General features: G+C 38.6%; 1 protein-coding gene across 3 annotated transcripts in view; it reads left to right on the top strand.

Moving 5' to 3' along the window:
- The first annotated feature begins 491 nt into the window (after positions 1-491).
- CEP295 (centrosomal protein 295) overlaps positions 492-24,646 on the top strand; it is a 39,685-nt gene continuing 15,530 nt past the window's right edge. The window contains exons 1-17 of one of the 3 annotated variants that reach the window (XM_066989883.1): positions 492-658; positions 1,807-1,940; positions 2,861-3,061; positions 4,214-4,338; positions 5,178-5,271; positions 6,267-6,380; positions 7,708-7,848; positions 10,263-10,446; positions 12,267-12,434; positions 13,550-13,774; positions 14,979-15,085; positions 16,407-16,619; positions 17,458-17,555; positions 17,683-18,748; positions 19,412-19,583; positions 19,731-19,883; positions 21,305-21,526. In XM_066989883.1, the coding sequence (XP_066845984.1) occupies positions 1,833-1,940; positions 2,861-3,061; positions 4,214-4,338; positions 5,178-5,271; positions 6,267-6,380; positions 7,708-7,848; positions 10,263-10,446; positions 12,267-12,434; positions 13,550-13,774; positions 14,979-15,085; positions 16,407-16,619; positions 17,458-17,555; positions 17,683-18,748; positions 19,412-19,583; positions 19,731-19,883; positions 21,305-21,526 (3,391 nt within the window). In that variant the 5' untranslated portion in view covers positions 492-658; positions 1,807-1,832. Of the gene's footprint in view, positions 659-682; positions 1,230-1,806; positions 1,941-2,860; positions 3,062-4,213; positions 4,339-5,177; positions 5,272-6,266; positions 6,381-7,707; positions 7,849-10,262; positions 10,447-12,266; positions 12,435-13,549; positions 13,775-14,978; positions 15,086-16,406; positions 16,620-17,457; positions 17,556-17,682; positions 18,749-19,411; positions 19,584-19,730; positions 19,884-21,304; positions 21,527-24,646 lie in introns of those variants that run through there. The other 2 variants (XM_066989884.1, XM_066989882.1) reach the window with 2 other exon arrangements.

Below are 24,646 nucleotides of genomic sequence, written 5' to 3'. Positions count from 1 at the left end.
AAGCACAGAAGAAAACAAGTATTGTATCAGACTTGAAATGTGCGGCCATTAGTTAAAAAGTCTCTTAAAAAAGAAAGACCAGCACTAGTTACGAGGTTGAGGTTGCTGTTGCAGATCCACTTAACCAGCTGGAAGCACACCTGGAAGACAGGCAGAGCAGCACTGCCAGTCCAGCTGCACTATCAGTGCCTAAATTTACTCCTTTTAGTCGTACAGCACACCCCAAAGCCATGTTGGAATAACTGAGTTAAATTTTGGAGAAGTTAGTGGGTCAAGAAGTAATGCTGAGCTTTGATCTCCCCCATCATCCCTGTCATCTCCAGGTTAGCCAACACAGCCAACACCCAAGCCTTCCTGGTTGGAATCATGGAATGACTGAATTATGGAATCACAGAACGGTTTGGGAGGGCAGGGACCTTAAGGACTACCCAGTCCCAGCCCACGCCATGGGCAGGGGGCTGTGAGGGAACATGGACCGCCCCCTCCCCCCCTTAAGGCCGCGCGAGGCCGGGCGCAACCGCGCCTGCGCGGCCATGTTGCGGCGGGAAGCGGCGGGAAGCACCGCGCGTGCGCGGAGGGCCAGCTCCGCTGGGGTGCTGCGTTTCCCGCCGCGCCCGCGCTGATTGGCTGGCTGGCGGGGAGCGGCGGCGGCCGGCGGGTAGGTGCGGGGGGCTGCGCACTAATGGCGGCGGCGGGCGGGCGTGTGAGGGGGATATTCTCTCCTCATCCGCCTCGCTTCCATTCAGCGCGGCGTCCTCGCCAGCTACCGGGGGCTGGAGAGGGCTCCGGGCAGAATTATGGCGAGAGGGGGGAGGTCTCAAGGTCTCTGGGTCTCCATGGAGGCGTTGCTTACAAGAGTCTGTGCGGCGTTGCCGAGAAACCTGGCTGGTTTTAACCGCTGGGTGTGCTCTGGGTGCCCTGTGCGGCCGTTGGGGCCGTGCTGGCGGTGACCGCCTCGCCCTGGGGTCTGCTTTTGGTCACAGCCTGTGAGAGAGGGGCCTGCCCATGGCAGGGGTCGGGCGAGGTGATCTGTAAAGATCCCTTCCTACCCCAACCGCTCTATAATTCCCAGTGTTAAATGCTCTTTTTTTGATCTGCACTCCAAATTTTCCTTCCTTATTCCAACAACTGAATAAGGGATGGTTAGCAGGAGCCGCAGTCCTCTGTTTATCCTGTAGTGAGCTTGGGATTCACTGGCTCGACAACCCTGTGTTAACAATATCTTATGGGTAATTATTGTGTTTTTCCACCTCACCTGATTGCTTCAGTTATTTATGTTATTAAAAAGTGTATTTATTTCTAAGAATTACTTATTTATGGTACTGAAAAGTTTCCAGGTGTAATGCTACCTCATGTTGGTTGTTAGTGCTACCTGGATTGTGCACTAGTAAAACATCTTTGATTCTTATAACAAAAATATCTTTTGAAAGTTTTTACTGTTTTGTTTAAAAACAGTGTTTTCCGGGATGAAAATACTTAAAGATCAAATACAGATGTATTTATTTTTTATTGAGTTGAGTGGCTTTGGGGCAGGCTACGTATCAGGCTGAAAAAAGGTTTGTTTTTTCTTCTGTCTGTGTGGAAAAAATTGAAATCATAATTGTGAGGAAAATGGGAAATTATCAGCAAAACTAGCAGATCCAGGTTCCACAGTAAAATCTACTGGCAAATATAACTTGAACTGGCTGCTGAAGAAAACTCGCACAAAAAATTGTCAACGAGATTATGGCAATATTTTTTTTATATATATAGCTGTCTTTGCTTATATCACTTATGTTCAAATTTCTGTTTTTCATCTTCTCATAGAAATTGATTGTTCGGTGTTACCAAAAATGAAGAGAAAAGTGGCAAAACTTGGGAAATTGAGGCTTAGTCCTAATGAAGAAACCATGCTTCTGAAAGAAGAATATGAAAGAAGAAGAAAACTGAGGCTACAGCAAGTACGCCTCTATTTTTTTTCAAGTTGTATATTTCATTTAAAGATGTAACAAATAATTTTGGAAAATCAACCGAATTTTACTTCATATAAGCTAACTTTTTGCAGTGTAGTAACATTAGGTTTATATTTAGCTTGTGTAGTAGTTTCTGTTGTCATGTTCATTTGCTAGTAAATTCATATTTTTCTCATGATATTGTCTCCGTTAGATTCATACAGGCCTTTGTTCCAGAACCTCTTCATCCCTGCCAACTTCACTGTATCTATCTTTTTAGTTTGTTTTTGTCTATCAACATACAGATACCTCTTTCTACTGATGTGTTACACAGCACTAATGGAGAAGAAATAAGCCACAAATACAAACCTATCTTTCTACTAGGTCAACCAAATCGTTACAGTGTCACAGCTCTTAATGCTTTAAATATTGCTCCTTTTAGAATTACCTTTCTGTTCCTCATCTCATGTTTCTTTTATTTCTGTTATGCTGTGCTGTGTTAGGACACAAGGCTATTTTTCCATTTCTTTTTACCCCTTAGCCTTCCACTGTGCTGTCCTCCAAGGCATTGATTTAGCAGTATAGTTGCCATTTCTCTTTAGAGTGCGTTGCATCATAATGAGAGTAATAAATTATTGTGCTGTATTTTTGGCAAGAAGTCTATTTCAAACAGTTATTACATTTAGTTTATCAGCAATGTGTTGCTCTCTCACTTTAAGTAAAACTTTTAACAAAGTTTAAATTTAGTATATGATATTGATTTTGGAAAAGGGTAATGGCAACTTTAAAGTATTTTCTGGACAGATTTTTTTTAATGTATCTTTCCACCTAATCTAGCAAGGAGGGGAATGTGTGTTGTAGAAGTAATTGCTGCAAAAACACTGTGCTTTTACTAAGTTGCTGACAAAACATAAATGCTATTTCTACAGGTTAGAGAGCAGCAGAAGTACATTGCCTTACAGATAAGACAGAAAGTAAAGCAGAAGAGGGAAGAACAGCTACATCAGTTGGAGGAGGCATTGAGAGCTGAATGGCAGAAAGAACAAGATGAGAAGATAAAGGCCTTAGAAAAACTGTTTTTATCAAGCTTAAGAGCTGTTGGTGAGGGTCACCGACAAGCCAAGGAGAACGTAAGTACACAGCTTAATGTTGTCAGAGATATACGTTGGTGTTTTAGAAATAACTAGGTTGCATTTTTTTATATTCCTGTTTTTTAGAGTCCTAATATGTGGAAGGTAGAAATGTTTAAAATGTTTAAATGTTTACACGTGTTTTTTTGCAGATATTTATCCATGAGACCATGCATGATAAGAAGGAATATAAACTTTTTATTGGGAAAGATTTATAGCCCCATCGTTGCTGGATGGAAACTCTTATTCATCTAAGCATGAATAACCTATTTAGTTATTTTTAGAAGCCTGTTTAAGAGTCTGCATGATTTTGCCTGTGTTTTATTTTCAAGTAGTTTTGTACAGCCTTGCTGTGGTTGGAGAATACTGCATTAAGTTCTCTCCAATTTGCTGAGGCTTTTGCTGTGCAAACTCCTAAGTTGTGTGTACAATATCACACTTGCTTATGTGATACTGTATATTAAGATAACAGTTTGTCCAAATTGCACATGGTGAGCTGTCCCAAATATGCCAGTAAACTTAGTAACTTTGTTTCTCTGCCATCTAATAGTTTCTTTTCTATGCTTAAGAAGGTGAAATCATTTTTTTTTTTCTTCACTGCTTTAGACCTTCAGTGACTTAAAAGGTCTTGGTAAGGACTTCGGAGGCTTTTGCACAGATGGTGAACTGGCATCACTTAATTCTGCAACTGCAAACTGTCTCCACTTCAAAACTGTAACTTGTGTAGGCCTGATTTGAGAGGTCGCTGAAGTTGTTCAGTGAAAATCTCTGGATTTGCATTGATAGCCAGTTGTTGTAATTAATGGCTGAAAGATAGTAAGGTGCTTTCGCTGTACAGTTTAATCACCATTTAAAATGTATAAGTATATATTACTGTCTTTATAAAAAGAGATGAAGAGAGAAGCTAAGGTTTCCACATCAGTCTTTGGTTCCATTGGCTGAGGAATATGATAAAGTTACTGCTGTTGGTGGTAGGCAAGAAGAGAATGAAGGAGATAGCAGAGAAGAATAAGTGATTATTTGGAGGATTTTTACTTTGATATGATAGAAAGAAATTTCAGGCTTTTGATTCTTACCAGCAATCCTTACTTTGAAATATAACACTGATAGTATGAGAAGTCCTGGATTAATCACTTGCAATATTTTATTAAGGAACCTGATTTAGAAGCTCTGGCAAAGCAAGCAGAAGAAAGGAAGCAAAGAGCAGAGAAGAGACATAGGAAAGCCTTGAAAGAGCAGAAGTTCCAAAAAGAGAAATTACTTCGTGAGCAAGCCCGGTATGCAATAGATATTGAGCTTCATTAAGCATAGAGTGTGCTTCATGGTGTTACGTGGTGAAAGGCAAAAATCACAGTGCTTGTTTGCAGCTTTTTAATTTTGATTTTTTTTTTGTGTGTGTTAAAGGATACTAGCTTGTGGACAAACCCATGGATTTTGATAAAACTTTGTAGTTTTAAAGCCAAGATCCCCTTGTCAAGCACACAAGTTGATCTGATCGACTCTCAATGGCCAGGGAGCCTGTCACCTCTGTATTACCATTTTCAGTCCAGGTTATTGGCTGGCAGCTATTCAGTGACAGATGAAATGAGATGTTCTTAGTCCAGCTCATGGTGGAAAGACACTCTTTTGAAAAAAGGACCTATTGCATTTGACACTGTCTGCCTTATCTCTTTAAGGAAAAAAAAAGGCATAAATTGATCCAAACTTGGGCTGACGTGAAAAATAAATTGTGTACTCTTGGGGATAGCTGAGCTTGATTAGAGTTGACACCTATTGATTAAATACTTAGCTTTGTGCACACTTCAGTGATTAAAATATGTTGAAGTGATGCAGAGCTTTCTGAAAAGCAGGGTTTTGCTTTGATCCGGAGAAGTTTGCGTGTTATTACTTTTTTTGCATTACTTCAAAAGTTAATTTTTCAGTGCTGCATTTCAGCGTTAAGTTCTGTTGACTCTGGTGTGCTTACCCGTTTCTGTCTCCCAAGAATTAAATGGAGTCAATGATTATATTTTTAGATTTGCCTTTTATTTTACACAGTGCTGTCATTGTTGCTTGAACTATTTAACTGTTTTTCCTCCTCTCTCTCTCTCTCTCTCCCCCCCTGTTTATTTACTAGACGAATAAATGCACGCAAGCATGCTCTGGATGTGGAAAGAGAAAGAGCAGCAAAAGTTGCAAGCCTACCACCTCCTCTGCCCCATCCTCTTGAGGTGTGTATCCACAATGATCATAATTTCAGGATGCCGTATCAATACAGTGCTTTATTTATTGGTTTGACCCCTCACAGGGGGATATCTGAAAATGTTATTTGCGTGCTATAAGGAGAGTGGTGAAAATCAGTAAAAATCAAGAAAATTAATGAAATATTTAACAGACTTCTACTAAGCTTTGATAGCTGTCTTTTTCAGATCTCTTGTTTGTGCAGATTTCTTCTTAAAATCATGTGAGATCATTTTTTTTTATGTTTAATGTGTGCTTTAAACCTCATCATGATTTCATTTTCACTTACTAGCTGTAGTGATGTTAAACTCCATAGTTACCTATCCTAACGTTTACCTGCCACCTCAGCCTTCTGCTGTAATAACATAGTAGTATTGCATTTTTTTGTTTTTTAATAGTGTACCCAAAACTCCCCCTCCTCAAAAAAAAAAAATACTTTTTGTACAGTATGAGTAAATGCTTTTTCAGCGAGGTTATGGAAAATGCTCTTTTCTCTGATCATCTAATAAACTGGAAATAATAGATTCCGAGTTCTGTAAGAAAAGTCTGTAGTTGAGAAATGTTATTTTACTGTTATGTATAATTATATTATGGATCTGTGCTTGCCCTGCTTTGAGATGGATGTGTCGGCTGTTGTAAGTGGGTTTTGTATTCGTACATGAAAGCTCAAGTGCTTTTGTGTTAAGGTAATGCTATTGAAACAGGAAGGCAGAGCTCTGCGGAGACGTCTGCTGTAGGCAGCGAGATGCTCTCAGTCATTAAGCCCTCTAGGTATTCCTTGGGCTGGTGTGATTAATTATTAATTGTATGCCAATATTGAAATGACATAATGTTTTCAGGAGAGAATTTTGTGTTTGTTTTTAATTTTGAGCTTTCTTCTGTTACTAATTAAGGTATGGAACTCGCTTCTTTCATTTAGTTTCTTTGCCAGAGACAGCTAACTGTTCTGTGGTACAGCTGTACTTATTTCTACTTTTCTTTCTAGAATTTTGAAGTGAAAAAGGTTCCTGCAGTGAAGGCCTCTGGTGCTGGCAACTTCTCCATTACACGTTACCATATTTCAGAACCTTATGTGGATAGAGAAAAGGATGGAGAACAGGTGATTAAGTGTTTGTGATATATGCTTCCATGTACCTGTATATTGCACGTTGTGTCTGGCTATCAGATACCAGCAGGTCAGCTTCCTAGAACTTGTTTAAAAATAGAAACTTGCATAAAGCAGATGTTATATGACTTAATAATCAGAATCCTAGATGATGGGAACTTGTTAGGACTGTTCTGTGCTTGGTTGCTATCAGAATCGCTCCTGGCAGTCTTTCTAACATAAGTAGGCCTCTGAATGGGGATGAGTTCACAAGACTGGCGTGTTAGGGCACCCCAATCTTCTGTTTTGTCTTATGTTAAATTAATAGTTGCAGTTACCCTGCTTTTTTCCTCTTTTAGTTGTGTTCACCCAGTCTTTACCTCATATTCATGTTCATCTGTTCATGCAGTCCACAGTTTCAGCTTGCCAAAATGGCAAAGGTCTGATTTGAGAAAAAGAATGATGAACAAAGCTATGCCAGGTGAAAAGGTTTACTTAGGTTCACGGTACAATCAGACAAAGGCTCAAGTCGGATCAGAAGAAGGGGAGGATCTGGACAAGTGAGAGATGGAGTAAGAACTTAGCTTTTAGAGCTGATGATCTGTTGTTTGGTTTGTCTGTGAGGTGAGATCACAGTCTAAATTCTTGTTTGGGATCAGCCTCTTTTAGACTAGACTCTCTACAGTCGATAAGCTTCTCTATGTGAATGTTCTCTCTAGTGGCTTTGATTTCATTCATGAAGTTTAAGGTTTTCTTGACCTTTAAAGGGCTAGGTCTAAACAATAAGAGCAGATGCTGCGGTTTGAGCTTTATATCAGAAAATTCCTAAATGTCAATCTTTCACCTAGCTTATGTGGAACTTTTTTACTTGAGTATTTAAAGTGTTAGTAAGATTGTTTTTATTTAAACATTGCAGATTTTTTTCCTTGTTTTCCAAATGAAAACGAAAAAACTTCTGGCTTCCTTGTTTAAAACAAAATCGTGACCACAAACGAAGTGAATCAGTAATATTGATTACATTATTCATTTTAGCTTGTATCGTAGGAAAAATAACTACTCGGCTATAATGAATAAATCATACAAACGATTGTCCCTAGTGGAGTTAGGAACTAGAATGCTTTGACACCTAACACTTAGCAAATGTGTAAATATGCATTTTTTTTCCCAAATGTATAAATACAGTTTGGTTTTGCTTGCAGCTGAGTACTATAAAACTTCTGAGAGTGTTCGTACGGTATTGTATGCCTTTTTCAAAGTGGTTTTGCTACAGAATTATTTATTGTTACATACACTTTAAACTATCACAAGAACTCAGTGGACTAAACTATTAACTGACTGCCAGCCAGATGCTCGGTTAGCTGCTGAAGAGGAAGGCAAGCGCTTGGAGGAGCTGCACAGAGAGGCAGAGAGAGAGAAAAGAGAGCAGATTGCAAAGGCCCATCTCAGAGGAAGTCATGCCTTGAAGAAGGTCCATTTGGCTCAGGTAGGCAAAGTAAACGTTGTGCCCGTTTTTCATGTCAAAATGACCGGTGTTATGTAAGCTGTAGGTTTCCTAAGGGGTTGTGGTTTCAGGAGGTGGACTAAACAGGGTTTTCAGAATCCTTTCAGAAAATCATCTTCTTAATTTTGGCTTTATAAGACAAGAAACCTTTTTGACAAAGATAAATTAAAAATGTTTGTAAGCAGAATAGACACTGCAGATATTTTTTTTTTTTCTTATTCAGTGCCATAGCTCTTACAGGGACTAGTATTATGGTGCCTTTGTTTGAAATAAGTTTTTTTCTCTTGTTCTCATTGGCAGAGGTCAGGGTAGTCCACTGTCAGTTCAATGAGAAGTAGAAATGATGGGGTTCTTGTTTTTTAAATACAGGATAGCATGGAAAAAAAAAATACACTTGACAAAGTTGTGAGTTCTGTACTTCAGGGCCTTGTTTTGCTTGTCTTTTTTTTTTTGTTATACTATAAAGGAATGAGCCGAAGTAATGTTGAGCTGTGAAGTAATACCTTGTGAGTTAACTAACTGCTTGAAGTATTTAGATAATTGGTGATAAAATTAATGATAGAACTCTTCTGCCTGGAAGATCAACAAATTCAAAGTTTTAATTTCATCAGTTGTTCCTACAGCCATTCTTTTTATAAACTTGTTTACTTAATAGCTGTGCAAGATCAAGGGAAAAACATATAATGGTTTTAAATTATGACCAGAACGATGGGTACCGCTTTGCAAAGCACTTGTAACAATGTCAGTCACCCTAAATCTGACTAACGTGCTTTTGAGAAAACTGAAATCTATAGACTCATTGTCAGTCCTCCTTCCTCCCTTATGTCGGCTTATTTTACATAAACATGTTAAATTAGTATTCAGAGCATTCAGTTGTGGGTTGGTGCTTCTCCCTGATTATTTCCTCACCTTTGTATCCTGTTTTTTACAAAAGGTGTAAGGACCTTTTACTACATGTAAACTACATTTTACTACATTATGCAGTGAAAGCATGCTCTTACATATATACCCTTCTTCCAGAGTGTCCTTGTGTATTCTTGAGCTGCCTCCATCTTTTTTTTGTTAGTTTTCTGAGGTTCTACACAGTTGCAAGAACTTCTTTTTCCACAGCCTTTTTTTTTTTTAACACCTTTGTTTCTAGTGTGTCTGTATATAAGCTTCAAATTTCTGGTATTACTGTATCTTGTCAATCACGCGTGGTTTTTTTCTGTGTCTGAAAAACTTGAAGACAGAAATCAAAGAAAATAACAGCGTGTGAAATGTGTAAGAATGTACCCCGTGTATTTATATCTAATAGGAAGGAAAACTTGGTCATTATCTGAAGGGCAGAGATCATCATGTTTGTACTGACATAAGCTGGTACAAATGCTGACTTCAAATCCATACTTGGATTCAAATTGGGTGTCTTTGCAGTTATCATGCTCTTAATCTGTTGTTGGTGTAAAATTTGTATACAATTTTTAAAATTTGTATAAAATTTTGTTTACATGTATACAGGAGAGGAAACTATTCAGTACTTTTTCTATTGATTGTTCAATATGTGGACGTACCACTTTGTTATTGTATTGTACACAAAGCTTGTGCTGAATAAAATTGAGCTTCATCATGACTTTATCATGGCACATCTCAAAGTATGTATGAGATTCTCAGAAATTATTAATATTTCTTATAAAAAGCCAACACTTTTTTTTAATTTTTGGAAAGAAATCAACATTATTACCTTAAATTAAGGTTCTGCTAGTATAGAAATCTGGAAATACTGATGTTATTTTCCTTAAGAAGTAAAAGCAACTGTTGAGAAGGGGTTTTGTACTTTAGAAGTTTGTGACAGTAACAGACAATAACACAAATATCTCAAATAACAGCTTCCTATGGTTTTTTAATTGAGATATGATTGGCCATAAATGAGTAACCTAACTAATTTGGGGAACTGTGAAAATTATATTACTGATGTTCATTTTAAAAAACAAACAAACAAAAAAAACAACCCTTCAAATAAGGCTTTTTTAAAATAGCTTTAATGTATCGTTGTACTGCACCAAGAGTGTTAGCTTACTTCAGCAACTCTTATGTTTAAGTAGCACGTACTAACAACACTAGCTTATCGAAGGAAGTGCTCGTTTACTTCAGAGAACAGAAGACTTAATTCTGTTTAGGAAAGTTGGCCTACAGTGTACAACGCAGTTCTTTAACATTAGATCTTTTAGGTAGTTTTTGACTGTGTTTGAAGGTCAGATACACTCTTCTCCTGAGAAAGCACCCGCTCTAGAATAAAATTAACTAAATGTTTAGGATTAAACAAACATCATGGTAACCAAATTGGAAGTATTTTATCAGTCCTGACATATAGCTGCCCGAATATTAACACAAAATGCTTCTCACCCCTTTCCTTGAAGGACAGGGAAAGGCTACTGCAAGAACTTGAACAAATGCAGAACGTGGATCAGATGCGCAGGAGGCAGCTGGTAGCGCAGATGCCACCTCAGCTTTTTGTACCCGCATACAAACGTGTGGAAATAAAAGACGACTGGCAGAGAGAACTGGAGTTTGCCTTTGAAGATATGTACAGCGAGGACAGGAGTGAGTAATTTGTGGGAGGCTGCTGACTCGGGTTGCTCAGTAGATGAGAGGCTGCTGCAGCTGCCTGTTCTGGGTGCAGCAAGTAGTGGGGCTGTGCGTTTATTCCTGGTAGATGATGCACACATGCAAACCAGGATTAAGTACAGATACCTGCAGCTGGCTGTGCAGGCTAGTGTAGAAAACACAGCACTTTGCATTAAACACAAACAGCATGAATTGTCTCATTCTGTTCCCTGCTCTGGCTGAACAGGCTGAAGGCTGCTTGGTGGGAAAATGTCTGTCTATACAGTACAGATCTCTGTAGCAGTTGGTCTCGGACACTCACTCAGCCCAGTAGCTGGTCCCTGCACCCCAGCTCTCCCCAGACACATACATCCCCGAGCTTTACAGCCCTGCATGTACATACACCTTCTGTCTCCCCCCTAATTCCCCAGAAATGGGTCTTAAGCATCCAGTCTGTCCAGAACTGATCGAAGAGCCTGTAGCCCTCCAGTTACCTTTCGTTTCCACACGCGCCCCGCTGTCCTCGGTATGTGCTATGGATCCTTCAGGAAGGTAGCTTTAGAAGCTCAGTGCACCCAGCAGCTGGCCCTGGATCCTCAGCTTCCCCCCTTGCTGGCTCCTGGTCACGCAAACAGCTGAGGTTTTCTGCTCCTCTCCAGTTAGTGGTACACAGACACCCCCCCTTTTTATGCAAACACAGGCACCCACTATGAATGCCTGCGGTTACTGACTGTAAATACTTAGTCAATCCAGTAGATACCCTCAGCTGCCTGTTAAAGAAATAATGTGTACGTGTGCCAGCAGGTTTCTTGGTTGAGCCTCCTGCAGTGTCCCCTGTAGCTGGCTTGGATCTCCTGATCCCTCCGGTGGCCCAGTTGTAAACCCTCTGTCCTTTCCAGTATCCAGCCCAGTCTTAGGGCTGCTTCGATACCCAGCTCCCAAGCCTCTTGCTGTTCTCACTGGCTAGTCTGGCTTGCTGTTTGCCAGTCATTGCACACTGATACGTATGCCCATGTAATATGCACACGTTCCTGTTTACGCTCCACTTGCTGTCTGTTACGCACCCATACGCATGCAGGCATACAAAGTAGAAAGTTCTTCCCCCAGGAAAACAGTTAGAAATGGAATTTAGCAAGAAGACAGGGCAGGCTGCCAGGAACCAGGCTGCGCGTGATCAGACCAGTGTACTCGCTGGCCCTTTGTGCACTTATTCCTCTGTTTTCTCCTCTGACTTGCTAATACTTCCTTTTCCCTGCTTTTTTTTTGTTTGTTTTGTGTTTTTTTTCCATAAATGTCCATAATAAGTCTAGTACAATCCTAAGGTGCTCTTCCCACGTGTCCCACACCCCTCGTAGGCAGTAACCTCTCAGTCAGTGAGGCGATCCTGAATCGTCTCCCATAGATTCATCTTCCAGGATTTTGCACCTGAACCATGGGAGTGGTGTGTCCCTCATGTGACAGATCTGTGAACAGCCAGGTCAGGGCGCTTCTTTTTTCTGATGAGTTTTTGGGATTCTCCTGCAATGGTTCTACATGCTGCTTCTTGCATGGAGATGAGCCTTTTATTTTAAAACCTTTTGTTTTGAAATACTTAGCATAGTTTAGTGGAAAACATCGTAGAAGTTCAGAATTAAATAGACAGCTAATGGTCTAAATGGTTTCAATTTTAAAAGTTTTCTATTTTGGGGGAAAAAAGTAGTTGGATTAAATACGTTGTGAAACAAATTGATAAATTGATGTTGGAATTTCTTAGTGTCTTGCAGCATTTGCATTTTATTCTGATTGGTCATTTTTTGTGGTTGTGTTCCTTTAATTAGAAATGAAAGGAGACCTGATTTTGCAGTTTGAGCCACAACCTTTGCCAGCCCCTTCTGATAGATCTCAAGATAATGATCTCGATCTCTCTTTGGAGCAAGAATCTGCTTGTGACAATCGACAAGAATCAGAACAGATGACAGAAGGGGAGGTCCCTGATGGAGCAGAAAGTAAGACTTTTAAATTTTAACTTAGTCTTTTTGGTTTTATAGTAGAAGAGAAGGGATTATAGTTTATTATATCAAATTAATTAACTTTAGTATTAAATAAGATGTGTAAGTGCTAAAATACTTTAACTATGAAATATTTCAGAATTAAGTGGTTTATAATGTTTACTATGGATGATAATATTCTAACAAATGTCCCATCCCTGGAAGTGTTCAAGGCCAGGCTGGATGGGGCTTTGGGCAACCTGGTCTGGTGGGAGGTGTCCCTGCCCATGGCAGGGGGGTTGGAATTAGATGATCTTTAAGGTCCCTTCCAACCCAAACCATTCTATGAAATACGAATTTAAAATAGAAACGTGACTTATTTTTCTAATGTTATTCAGTTTGTTAGTATACTGAGCATAATTTTAATTGATGTAAGAACTACGCTTTTAGTAGCTGTGTTAGTTTCTATATAATTATCCCAAGTGATGGGATGCCACTAGTATATGAACTTAAATATGTTTAGTGTGCTTTGAATTATTAGTCCAGTGAATAGCCGTGTTAAGGTTTGACTTTGTGTGAAAGTCTACTGACTGTATGTCCTTTATGCTCAGGTTTGTGATTGAGTTGCTTCATCTTGTGAGTAGGCCCCAATAATGGCATGTAGTGTGTGTGTACTCTCTGCTTGTGGCATCAGCGGGATAACGTAATGTGAACAAGGTGTGTTAGTGAACATCGCTGTGTGCCCAAGCATTTTTTCCACATCCCTTTGTTGGCACTGTTCATTTTTTGGTCTGTGATCCATTATGGTGCTAGTGTTAATGCACAGGAGGGGGTGGAAATGTACAGCCTAGGGAAATAGTGCTGCTGGTTTCTGCAACAGTGGAGTCTGGGATTCATCTTACTCTGAAATACTGCAACTGTATGAGCCCTCCTTTCATAGCATCCTGAGACAAATTGCTGCTTCTTTCTTTCAAGTAAGAGAAAATACTTGTTAAGCCTTGACAACTTGACAGTATAGCTGAGCTATTTGTCCAATTGTGTAAGCAATTTAAAAAAAAAATAAAGATTTTTTGTTTTCTATGACATGAGGATAGTCATTACCCCAAACTCTTAAAGGTGTATGTTCCTTACAGAACACGAAGAGGCAAAAACTCACCAATCTCAATCAAAACTTGCCTTAAAGAAGTTGCTGAACAAGATTAGAAGCCAGAAAGAGGAATGGACATCAAAAAATGAGAAAGAGATTCCAAGTGAAGTTGAGACTATTGAATCAGGCACAATTCCTAGCGAGGAGAGACAGCTCTGTGATTTAGAACTTGACTATGAGCAACACAAAAATTCAGTATGTGAAGCCAAAGGTATGTAATACATACTTATATGTTCTGTAGGAACAAAAGGGTGGACTGTAATAATGTTGTTTAATGATTTTTTCAGTGGTGGTATTTTTATCATTTTGCTAGAGATCACATGCAGTTCTCTCATCTCTGCCTTTGTCTTGTAGATTTATTGAAAACACAAAAGGGGAGAGGTTTTTGCTCATTTATTCACCTTGCTCATAAAGATCTTTTGGAGGAAAGATGTCTAAATACCTTTATCTTGTAAATCTTGCCCATTTTTTTGCCGCACTTGCTGCTGCTGTGTTCTAAAAGGCGTTCAGGAGGAGAATGCTCAGTGCAAAATTGTTTGTTGAAGTTCCATACCTGTTAAATCGCAAGAGCTGCATGCTTCAGAGATTCACAGCTAGAAATGCTTAAGACAAGCATGAAGTGATGTGTCTGTAGTGATGTATTTTTCCTGGTCTTAAGGCACCATTCCAAAAGGCCCCAGTGTAAAACTGGAATTTAGAGCAGTCGAATGTTCCATTTTGCTTGGTAGCCCCAGCAGTTTGGGTTCCTTCCCATGCTGGGCCTGTGCTCTTTTCATTAGGTGAGTGCTGAAGTTAGTGAACTTGCATCTAGTATGCTAAGTGTGATTTTTGAAGTCTATTAAAGTGATTATATATATATGTATTTTTTTTTTCTTTTCCTACTTTGATAAGGTACTTGCTGTGGTTTTGTTTTAAATAAGCTTAAGTGTTTTAGTTCACTCATGTGCATGGATACACCAGCATAATTCCCGGGAGCATAGCAAGAGTGAAAACGTGCCTCTGCTGAAGGTGTGCTGCTATTTGAAGCTGATAGTACAGGATGAAGATTTGCTTTTTGTGCAGTAGCCAAATGCTAGATCACTTTCCCAGAGACTGCCAGTTTTAGATACTCTTTTTTCTCAGAAGTTACTGCTTTTTTTTTTTCCCTCAGGATGATCTTGCTATTAGGCTACCAAGTTACCTGTGTAGAAACAATCGTCCATCCTGTTGGAGCTAGGCCATTACTTTATATTCAAGAAAGGCACATGATAAAGGGTCATTAATGGCTTTAATACAAAACCTGATTTTTCCAGCATCTTGTCAAGACCTGCTTGTGCATTTTAGTTTAGAGAGGTGGGAAGCTGTAAAGCGAGATGTAAACATGATCCAAAACTCTTTCTGACTGCATTTACAGTTAAATAACAAATATATTTTAGACTCTGTGGAAACGTTGGAACATACAGCTGCAGCTGAAAATTCAGTTCTGATCCATCCTCAAGAACAAGCAGCTAAAATCAGAATGGAAAATGAGAGAAAGAAGTTGGTAAGTGTGTATATATGTACTTGTCTTAATTATGATGTAAAAAGTGATTTATAGATGTTTCAGCTTATAAAGCCGTAATAGACCCCTTTAACATGCTGCGAACATTTGAATGAACTTTTAATGAGAATTCCAATTGTAGGTTAATACCTTTTTGGCTTAGGGAAAATGTAGCCAACAATACACAACTTTGAAACCCTGTGTAACAATACTGGAAAGTGTCTGGGATTGTTTAGAGTGACAGGAAAAGCTTACAGATCTTGAAAATTTTGTCTCCTAGCTAATTTAAAAAAATCGAATGCAAGAAGTCTTTCATATTTATATGAATGCTACATTATATTTAGAAAATAATAGCTTTGTTCATTATATGCAATATATACATAGTGTATATATTTCATTATATTTTCATTGTATCATAGATGTTTAGAGACCTGCCAGCTATTAAGTGGTGGTTTATCAATTAAAAAAAAAAGTTGAAATTCAGGTCCTACCTAAATTGTAGAGTTAAAGTTCAGAGATTCAGGAAACATTTGTCAACATAGTGTGTTGCTAGAGGTGTATGTGGGGGGGAGTAACCAAACTTTCACCAAGGATCTGCTGTTTTAACATCTGTTTTCTCCCACTTTTCACCTGTCCAGGTATATTTATTCCCATGTCTGCATTAACTGTTCTCAAACTCTTCATCACATCCCCATTCAGACCCTGCCACTATAAATTGTTGTCCACCTCATCTTTGCCAGTGCTTTGAAAATTTTCTTCACTTCCATTCTAAAATGAAACGTGCTGTTGCTCCGTGTGGATAGAAGGGATTTGTAGATGAAAGATACTTGGAAAGAGAATAAAAATAAACAAAACACTTCAGAGATTTATGGAGTGCTCTTAAACTGGTTATACATTAGCAATTTTAAAAATTTTGTTAGACTCAAATTAACATTTAAATGCATTGAAATCTTGATGAAAAGCTCTATAAAATGCAAAATAGGCTTCTGAATACAGTCTAAAAGAAGGACTTCCTTTGCAGTCTCTGGGAAATTATAATTTATCTTGAATGATTACATTTTGATTTTTATCCATTCTGTTAATGGGTAGATCAAAAGAGCACAATAACAAACAGATTCAGGGACTGTTAGAAATACCTAGCCAGGCAACTAAAAGTATTCTTGTAAACTTTGGAATTATTTTTTAAGGCCTCTTACAATTTGGAAAAGCTTGTCATACATAAGCAATAAAATTTCTGGTACAAGTTGCACGTTGGAGCAAAGTTTTATGTGTGGTGGTGTGGGTGTTTTTTTCCTCAAGTTGTGTAGATTTTTTTTTTCAATAGATTGAGCAAATAGAGCAACAGAAACAGGAACAGCTGGCCTTGCTAAAACAAATTGAAGAAAAGAAAGCACGTTTGGAGGCTGATTTTCTGAAGATCCAAATGCAAACCTGTTCAGAGGAGGCTAAGAACAAAGAGGAGGAGGAAGAGAAAGGTCAGCCAGTACAAAGCTGCAGCGTTCCTTCTCCAGATCAACAGAAAGAAGTGGAACATGAGGTGAAGAATTGCAGAAAGTTGTGTGTGTGTGAATTATTTTCTTATAAGAATCAAGAGCACCAATAGCTAGTTCTAAATTCTGTCGATCTCAACCTTGTTTTTAGTCCTCAGGCCATGAATCAGAAGCTCTTATACATAAAGACCACAACTTTTTTGTCTAATCTAGAAGCTTGTATTTCCCATGATATCAGAAAAACGCTTTGAATATTTGATTATCTTTGCATAGTTCTGGGGACAGCAAATATGTATAAAATACCTGCTAGTAAAATCTGACTAGAGTCGTGTAATGATTATGTGTGTACAAATATCCTCCTTTTTGAAGGAAAAAAAATCTTAGGAAAAAAGAAAAGGAAAAAAAGCACCTACACCTTTTTGTCTTTATCTAAATCCTAAACATCTACTTAAATGAAGGGATATTTATTGTGGATATTGAGGAAAAGTAGCCTTTATTTTTATTTTTTAATCTTTTTTTAAAAAATTTTGAACCAGTTGCACAACGTTTATTCTTCAAAGAATCTGTTTGCCTTGTAAAAGCAAACGTTAGATCATTGCTCCCTCACTTTGCTACTGGGTACACTTACCTCCCTGATCTCCCTGAGCTAAGCACGCTGACTTTGATGGTATATGCTAGACTTGCCAAGAGAGGCTGTAGCTGTAGGCCACGTGTTCCAAAAACTGCTTTAGCTTCAGTGCCCGAGGCTGAAATCTCACAGACTTCAAGTGACAGGGAGGTTTCTGTAGACTTGGGAGAACAAACATATAGTTTAAGATTGTTGCCTTAACAGTTTTCTGTGAGTTACTTGTATATTTCTACTTAAAATTATTCAATTTCAATTAGTCTGGAAGTACTGCTGTGTCAGAAACTAGAAGTCCTAGAGAAGACAGCCATTTACAGATGATTCGTAATTATCAACAGCGTCTTCTACAGCAAAATAGGTAAATTACTTTATAAAATGAAAGCTCTGACTTGCCTGCTTCAAATTAATTTAAATTGCTTTGATTATTGAAAATGATGTTAGTCTTTGCACCAGTCTGGAAAGATTCATGTTTTCTGTATGATTAGGCTGCACAAACAGACAGTTGAAGAAGCCAGAAAGCGTCTACAGGAGTATCAGAATAAACTGAAGCAAAGATACTCGGCTGCTGCTGTAACACCTTCAAGCTCTGTGGAAACAAAACCAATGATTTTAAAGCCTGTCTTAGAACCAGTTCTACAGAGGCAAAGAACGCAACGTACGCAGCACCAGTCACCCGAACAAGTTCATGCAGAAGACCATGCACGGTCACCACCTGTTTTTTCCAGCCTATGTAATATTCCTGAAAGCACATCATCACAAAATCACGAGGAGCAAATGCATCATGTTTATCCTGGTAGACATGCACAGCCTCTAGAAACATCAAAATTGAGGTATGGTGAGTTTAGCTTGCCGTGGAGCTGTCCTTCACAGGAACCAGTGAGACCGTTGGAAACCTCCCCTGATCAGGTCAGGGAGCCATCTCCGTTCCAGTTACCACCAGCCGTAGGCACACAAGATGTTGCTGCAGTCAGAACACAGCCAGAAGCACGTGTACAGCAGGTTAGGTTTGCTTTGCCTGCAGAAGATTTCTCTGAGCCCTCAGAAGCAGAGCACTTCCAGGAATCATCTCAGATGATGTCTGACCATCAAGCAGAAACAGAAGCTGTAGAAGAGCCTCCACTCACAGCACCCCTTATGCCAGCCACAGGATCTCATGTGGTACAGGCCGCCACAGCTGATCCTTTGGTAGGTCAGCAGGGGTCTGTAGGGAGCACCATCAAAACAAATCTTGAGCCCACTGCTCGTGCTGAACCTGTGACTTTATCTCGTGAAGAAGGCGTTGAGGAGTTCTTGACATCAAAAAGTGGAGAGGCATCTTTGTTAAATTATTCTGGTATACTGAGTTTAAGGGATAGGATGCTGGCCTCATCAGAAAGCATCCAGGCTCAGCAACGGTATTTGAAAGAATTGCAGGAGCAGCTAGATGCACAAAGAGAAGCTCTTTTTTCTCGACAGAAAATACAAGAACAACTACTTTTACAGAAGCAGGATAAATTGAAGGAACAGATGCAGAGGCAACAAGAGGCTTTGAAAGAATTCCTGAACAAGCAGGTAAGCTTTATAAATGCTTCACATGGTGAGTCAGCTAGTAGATGATAAAACTTTAGGGTGAACGGTAGGATCCCATAATGAAAATTTTAATTAGGACTTGTGATCTGTAGTTCTTTTCCATAACTTCTTATTTCAAAAAGTTTCTTTTTATGTGCACATATTAAGGAAATGTTTTGATAGTTGCACTCCTGACTTGTAATTTTGCTCAGTTCTGGGTAATGGGAGGAAAGTGCAAGTTTATTTTGGAGTTCCTAATGAAACCTCTTTTGTGCCCTTTTTTTTAACCTGAAGCCATCTTAGAAAAATAACTGTTTCCTCGAGCCTTGCTATTGCAGTCTTCATACAGCTAAAATTCCTGAACTCAGGAGTGGAAAAGTACAAGCAGACTTTTCAGGAATTATTCCTCTTAAAAATGCTGATTATTCTAATAAAATCCAACAAATGCGTTGAAAACCTAGCCAATTGTTTTATCACGCTAGGTTTGTAGAGCTAAATATAGCATCTTTGTGCCCAAATGTTTCAGTAAGATAGACAAGGCACTTGAACTTCTTTCTCAAAGTAGAAAGCTTAGTATTGTAAAACATACCCACAACAAAATGCTTGCTTAATAAATGAGTATAAATATAATCTTAAGTAATGTTGCTCTTTTTTTTTCTATTTAAGGTAAGACGTATCAGCACAAATGAAGAAATGACAGAAGCACTAATGCCTGACTGGATCAACAGGAGTGACATTTTCCAAGACTCAGAAAACTACCGGCAAGAGAACTGTGGCATGAGTAAACTTCACAGAAGTGAGATGATTTCGCAGTGCATCGATCTAGCTGGGCAAACTGGTAAGGCTGTTACAGCATTTTGTATTACAATATTTTTTTTCCTCTTTTTGCTGCTGAGATGCGGTTCTCTTCCATTTGCCCAAGCTGATTTGATAGATACGTTGTAACATGCCAGGGGATTTTAATCCACAGAACTTTATCTTGCAGAACAGCCTGAGAAAGTTCTACATAGAGAGCAGAAATGGAGATCTTCCAAACCACCCGTGACAAAAGTCAAGTTAGGGCTTGACTTGGAACAGCATGAACTCAGTGTTATTCCAGAGGTAGACACACCGAGGAGTTGCAACATTTCTTTTGCAGGTAAAATATATCGTATATATTTGATAAAATATATTGTATATACACACACACATATATGTATATACACATGTATATATGACAAATGATTCTAAGAAATATAGATTGGAGGAAATGAATCTTTTCTGAAGCCTTTGAGCTGATTGATTGTAAAATAATAGCTGATACTGTTGCCCTAAAGTATAATTTGTACACCATCCTAGGGAGCTATTGTTGAGAAAAACTTATCCTATCAAGGTCTGACTAGAAAAATATATCCAAAATAAAAATCCCGTGAGAAAAGAAAATACACTGTAATTCCGGGACTGAAGTTTCCTGTTGATTTTTCTGTTGGGCATATGATAAAATTTGCAGGGTCTATGTTAAAAATTCCTTTCATATCAAAGATACTAGATTGAATGCAGAATAAAGTCTTATGTAGCTATTCCTGCCTTGTTTTCTCTGAGGGTTTAATCAGATGTGAACGTATCAGTTAACTGCAAAAAGAACCATCAGAGCTGATGGAAGGGTGTTTAAAAGTTTAGCTTTGGAGCATAGCCAGAATGAGTGAAGTCTTTAAAACAAGGAGCTAGTATCTAGTTTCTACAGAATTTTTATATTAGCTCTTTAATTTTTTCAATTACAGAACACTGTAACAATTTCAGAACAACTCCACAAAGCAGTTACTGGTTTCTGTTACCATTTGTGTGCAGTACTTAGTAATTCTTTGTAAGGAACAGTAAGTAACAGGTACAACAAACTGACGTTTTCTAGATGCAAACATTTAATTCTTACCCCTCCACACCTCAATTCACCCAAGTTTCTTTGCAGCTAAGATCTAATGAATATTTTACAAAGCTTTAATATTGTGCTAGTGTTTCTAAAAGAGTGAAGCAGAACAATCCAAGTAATTACAGACCTGTCAGACTGGCGTTGATCTTGAGCAAAATAATGAAACAGCTGATATGGGACATTTTTTAATTAAAGAAAAGTAATTAATGTTAGCATCAGTTTATGCAGAATAATTCTTGTTGGGCCAATTTGGTGTCTTGATTAGGTAACAAATTCCTGTTGGTGAAGGGTTTGATTGAAGAATATGTTTATATTCTTAAAAGCACTTGACTTAGTACTACACTTTTTCATTTAAAAAAATATCAAAATACATACCTAAAAATGCTTCTGAAATATTATCCAGTAAAATATTAGAGTAGGGAATGCTTACATGCTGTGTAAATCCCCTTCTGATCCACAGGTGATTTATGCCATTATTATTTGTTAGTTGTGTTAGATAATAACAAATTGAACTTGAGTTTTTTAATTGGATTGGGTGGCCAAAAGGGGCTGTTGGTGGGGTGAAAGGGTTGGGGAGAAAGGAGATCTTAATCCAGAGCAGAGAATTTGTGTTGCATAACTATATCTAAACTGATTCAGTGCTTTAAATTCAGGTAAAACAGATTCTGTTGGTGGAGAATCTTCTCCCACTTCAACTGTTGGGGAGTTTGCATATGTGAAATGTTACAGTCCTGCTCTTCGGAAGGATGGCAGGTCACCTGGGAGCACAACAAACTATGAGGAACAAATTTCTAGTGAAAGTCCAAGGCAAAGGAAACAGTCCGGGTTACTACAAGAGCTGTTGCTGATGAGTGCTGAAAATTCCTGCGGTTCAGGTGAGGAGATGCTCTTCCTTTGAGGAACTGTGTGAGTACCATTCTGCACTGCTAATCTTACTGCTATTTATCTGCACCATGTAACCTGACTTGTTACAGAATATTCAGTGTTATTTAAATACAGTTTAATTTCAAGTGTAAAGAATGGAATTTCAATAAGTGTCTGTCTTAGAAGGACTGAATTTTGGGGTTTAATTTTTTTTTCTTGTGATCCACTACCATTCTAGTAACCTGCGTTCATGCTATAGTGATCCGCACTGCTAGTCAAGAGTTTTTCATCCAACGCATGTGCTTCGAATCTGTAACCTGTGGAGCTGCCTGTAAGGAAGCCTCTTTTGTATCACCTGATTGCTCTGCCTTTTCCGTCAGAATCTCATGCATGCATAGGGAGCCAACTGCTAGAGAAAGCTGCAGAAGCTGTGGTTTCTCTCCTGAGGGAGGTACCTTCTGCCAGAGTGTTTGTAGGGTGCTCAGGTGGGCAGCTTCACCGGGTGGGAACCTATTTTGTGCAAGCGCAGCGGTGGGCCTGAGTCAGTACCCAGTGATTCCTTTAGAGACACAACGGAAATTAAAGTTTAAAGAGAAGTCTGAATTGTTAATATACTGATGTAGACATCCACAGAAAGTTCTCTTTCTGTAAGGAATTGCTTGGAAGTTTAGTTGAGACAAACTATAGAAGGCTGAGTGTAACCAATAGCTTAAAGAAACAACCTTGGAAGAAACAGCTGGTAGCAACGATGGAGAGAAAAATAATGCAATGATGTAAGGATTACCTTAGTTCTGCTATTTTCTGTTAATCTCTGAAGAGCTTTTATTAGAAACTACACTGTTGAGACTGGTCTGTGTCCATGGATAACAAAGTTACTATGATTCCGTAAATAAATAGCAGTTGTTTTGGGTACCACAAATAAAGCAAGTTGTGGATGTTCAAAATAATGTTATTACAGGGTTGTTGAAACCTGCTAAGCACGTTATGGGTAGCTTAGCTGCCTTATAAAAGGACAGAGGTAACTGGTCTTAGGCAAACAAGTAAAGCAGGTTTCTATGAAGTTCTTCAAGCACTTGGACTAACAAGTGGATGCCAAGGGGTTTAAATCCTACAGTTTTTCCCTGCCTGTAAGAAATTCAGCTCGTCTCTTTAGTCTTGGAAGAGCTAACTCAAAGGCTCCAGTACTTCCAGTTGCACTGCATTTGCATCTCTTCAAATTTCTGCAGGTTGAAACGCAGTTTGTTGTAATTCCGACTGAAAAATGGCATGCTTGACTTGCTGTGAACTCTTACTCGAAGTTTGTGAAACACTTACTTGAGCAATGTGAAGTTTAATATGGGATGACAGCACCTCATTGTCCGTTAATTTTCAGCGTCCATCCAAACTAAATACATTATTAGAGCTGCTAATGGGTTGTTTTCAGCGACTTCGCTGCCATATGTACGTCTTTATGAGCAACACAGCTCTGTGGTATGCACCTCTTGTTTTTGCTAGAGTTTTCACTGCTGCCCCAAATCTTAAGATAACTTTTAACTTAGTTTGTGCCAAGACATCCTTTTCAATCAAGACTTAATAGGAATTGAACTTGCTTTAAATCAGTACACCTAAGTATGTTAGCTCACTTCCTTTCAATTGCTTCCTTTAATTCTCAGAATAGTCCTTTTGAAATGTATGTATATTTAAATTATCGCCAAAGAATTTGGGTTTTTAACAGTATTTGGAGACAAGATTTTCTGAGTAAGTTTTAGAAGTATTACTCAATCACCAGTTTCCAAATTAACAAAAAATACCATACTGTAGTCTCTTTTTACATAGCATTATATATGAACAGTGTAATGGTTCATGTAAGAGGATTAGGAAACCACCATGTGAACATCCATATTTATATAGAAAAGCAAAGCTTTGTGTGATTATGTATTTAGGAGCATTGTCCTCTTGAGCAGTTCAACAAACAACCCAAGCTGTCAACAATATCTTCTTTGTAATTTGAAGTCTGTAAAGCACTTAACGGCACTTGGAGTAACCGGTACAGTATTTTCATAAAGAAAATCTAGTTTTTCTTAAAGTTTTTAAAGATAGAAAGTTAGGGTGCTTTTGAAGTTGCAACTTATGATGGTAGCTGTGATTTCATTTTTCTACTTGATTCTAACTAGATCGTGTTTGCAGTTGTCCCGTGTTTTCATAGAATATCCTGAGTTGGAAGGGACCCACAGGGATCATCGAGTCCAACTCCAGGCACCACAGAGGTCTACCCAAAAACTCAGACTATTTTCAAGAGACATAGTTGTCTCTCCAAAGATAAGAGCAAGTGAGTGCTTTCTGTGTGCGATCTTGACCTTACCCTTTAAAGAGAGATTCGTGGTGGTTTCTAGCTTTAATGTATAGCTTTACAACTTGCAAGTTGTACTGCTTTGTAATTATAGGACTACCAGATGTGCACAGATCCTATTAATCACTATTCACTTGCTTTTTCAAAGTAAAGCATTAAAGATAGAAAGGTCAAAGTCATACAGGTTCTGAAAAAGATGAACTTGGTAAACTTATTTAGATACTTTATCAATAAAGGTGTTTCATTTGATACGAGGTTTGTCGTTGGGTGACAGGCATATTCTTTTTTTTGGGATTTCCCTAACTATCCTTATTTCTCTCCTCCAATTGTTACAAGAAGGAAAAAAGAACCCTCTCCAATTTAGATGCAGACAAATCTGGATGTAAAGGCGGTCTCGAGGACTGCTTTTGGTTAAGGAAGGATGAGTCCCTAAATCCCTGCTGAAAAATCCATAAATCCATACTGAGCGGTCACAAGTGCTACACAAACTGGTCAGCCGGTTAGCGGGCAGAGGGGACAGGTAATGTTAGAGTGATGTTGCAGGATTTGCCTCGCTGGTGGCACTGATTCAGATTGCTCTCTCTTACCATGCCACTGATGTCTCACAAGATGAGTTAGAAACTGAACATATTTGAGAATTCTTCAGTTCGGTTAAAATGAGCTAACAGAACGTAAATTGTTAATAGGGAATTGCAGAGTAATCCTACAGATGAGACATTTTGGTTGCATAAACCTTATTTCCTTAGGGAAATCATCTTGGAAATAGTGACTAGACTTGATGCATACAGCTTTTTCACAGTTC

Source organism: Anser cygnoides, chromosome 1 (assembly GCF_040182565.1).
Source record: "Anser cygnoides isolate HZ-2024a breed goose chromosome 1, Taihu_goose_T2T_genome, whole genome shotgun sequence".
NCBI lineage: Eukaryota > Metazoa > Chordata > Aves > Anseriformes > Anatidae > Anser > Anser cygnoides.
This window is presented reverse-complemented; position numbering and strand designations above follow the sequence as displayed.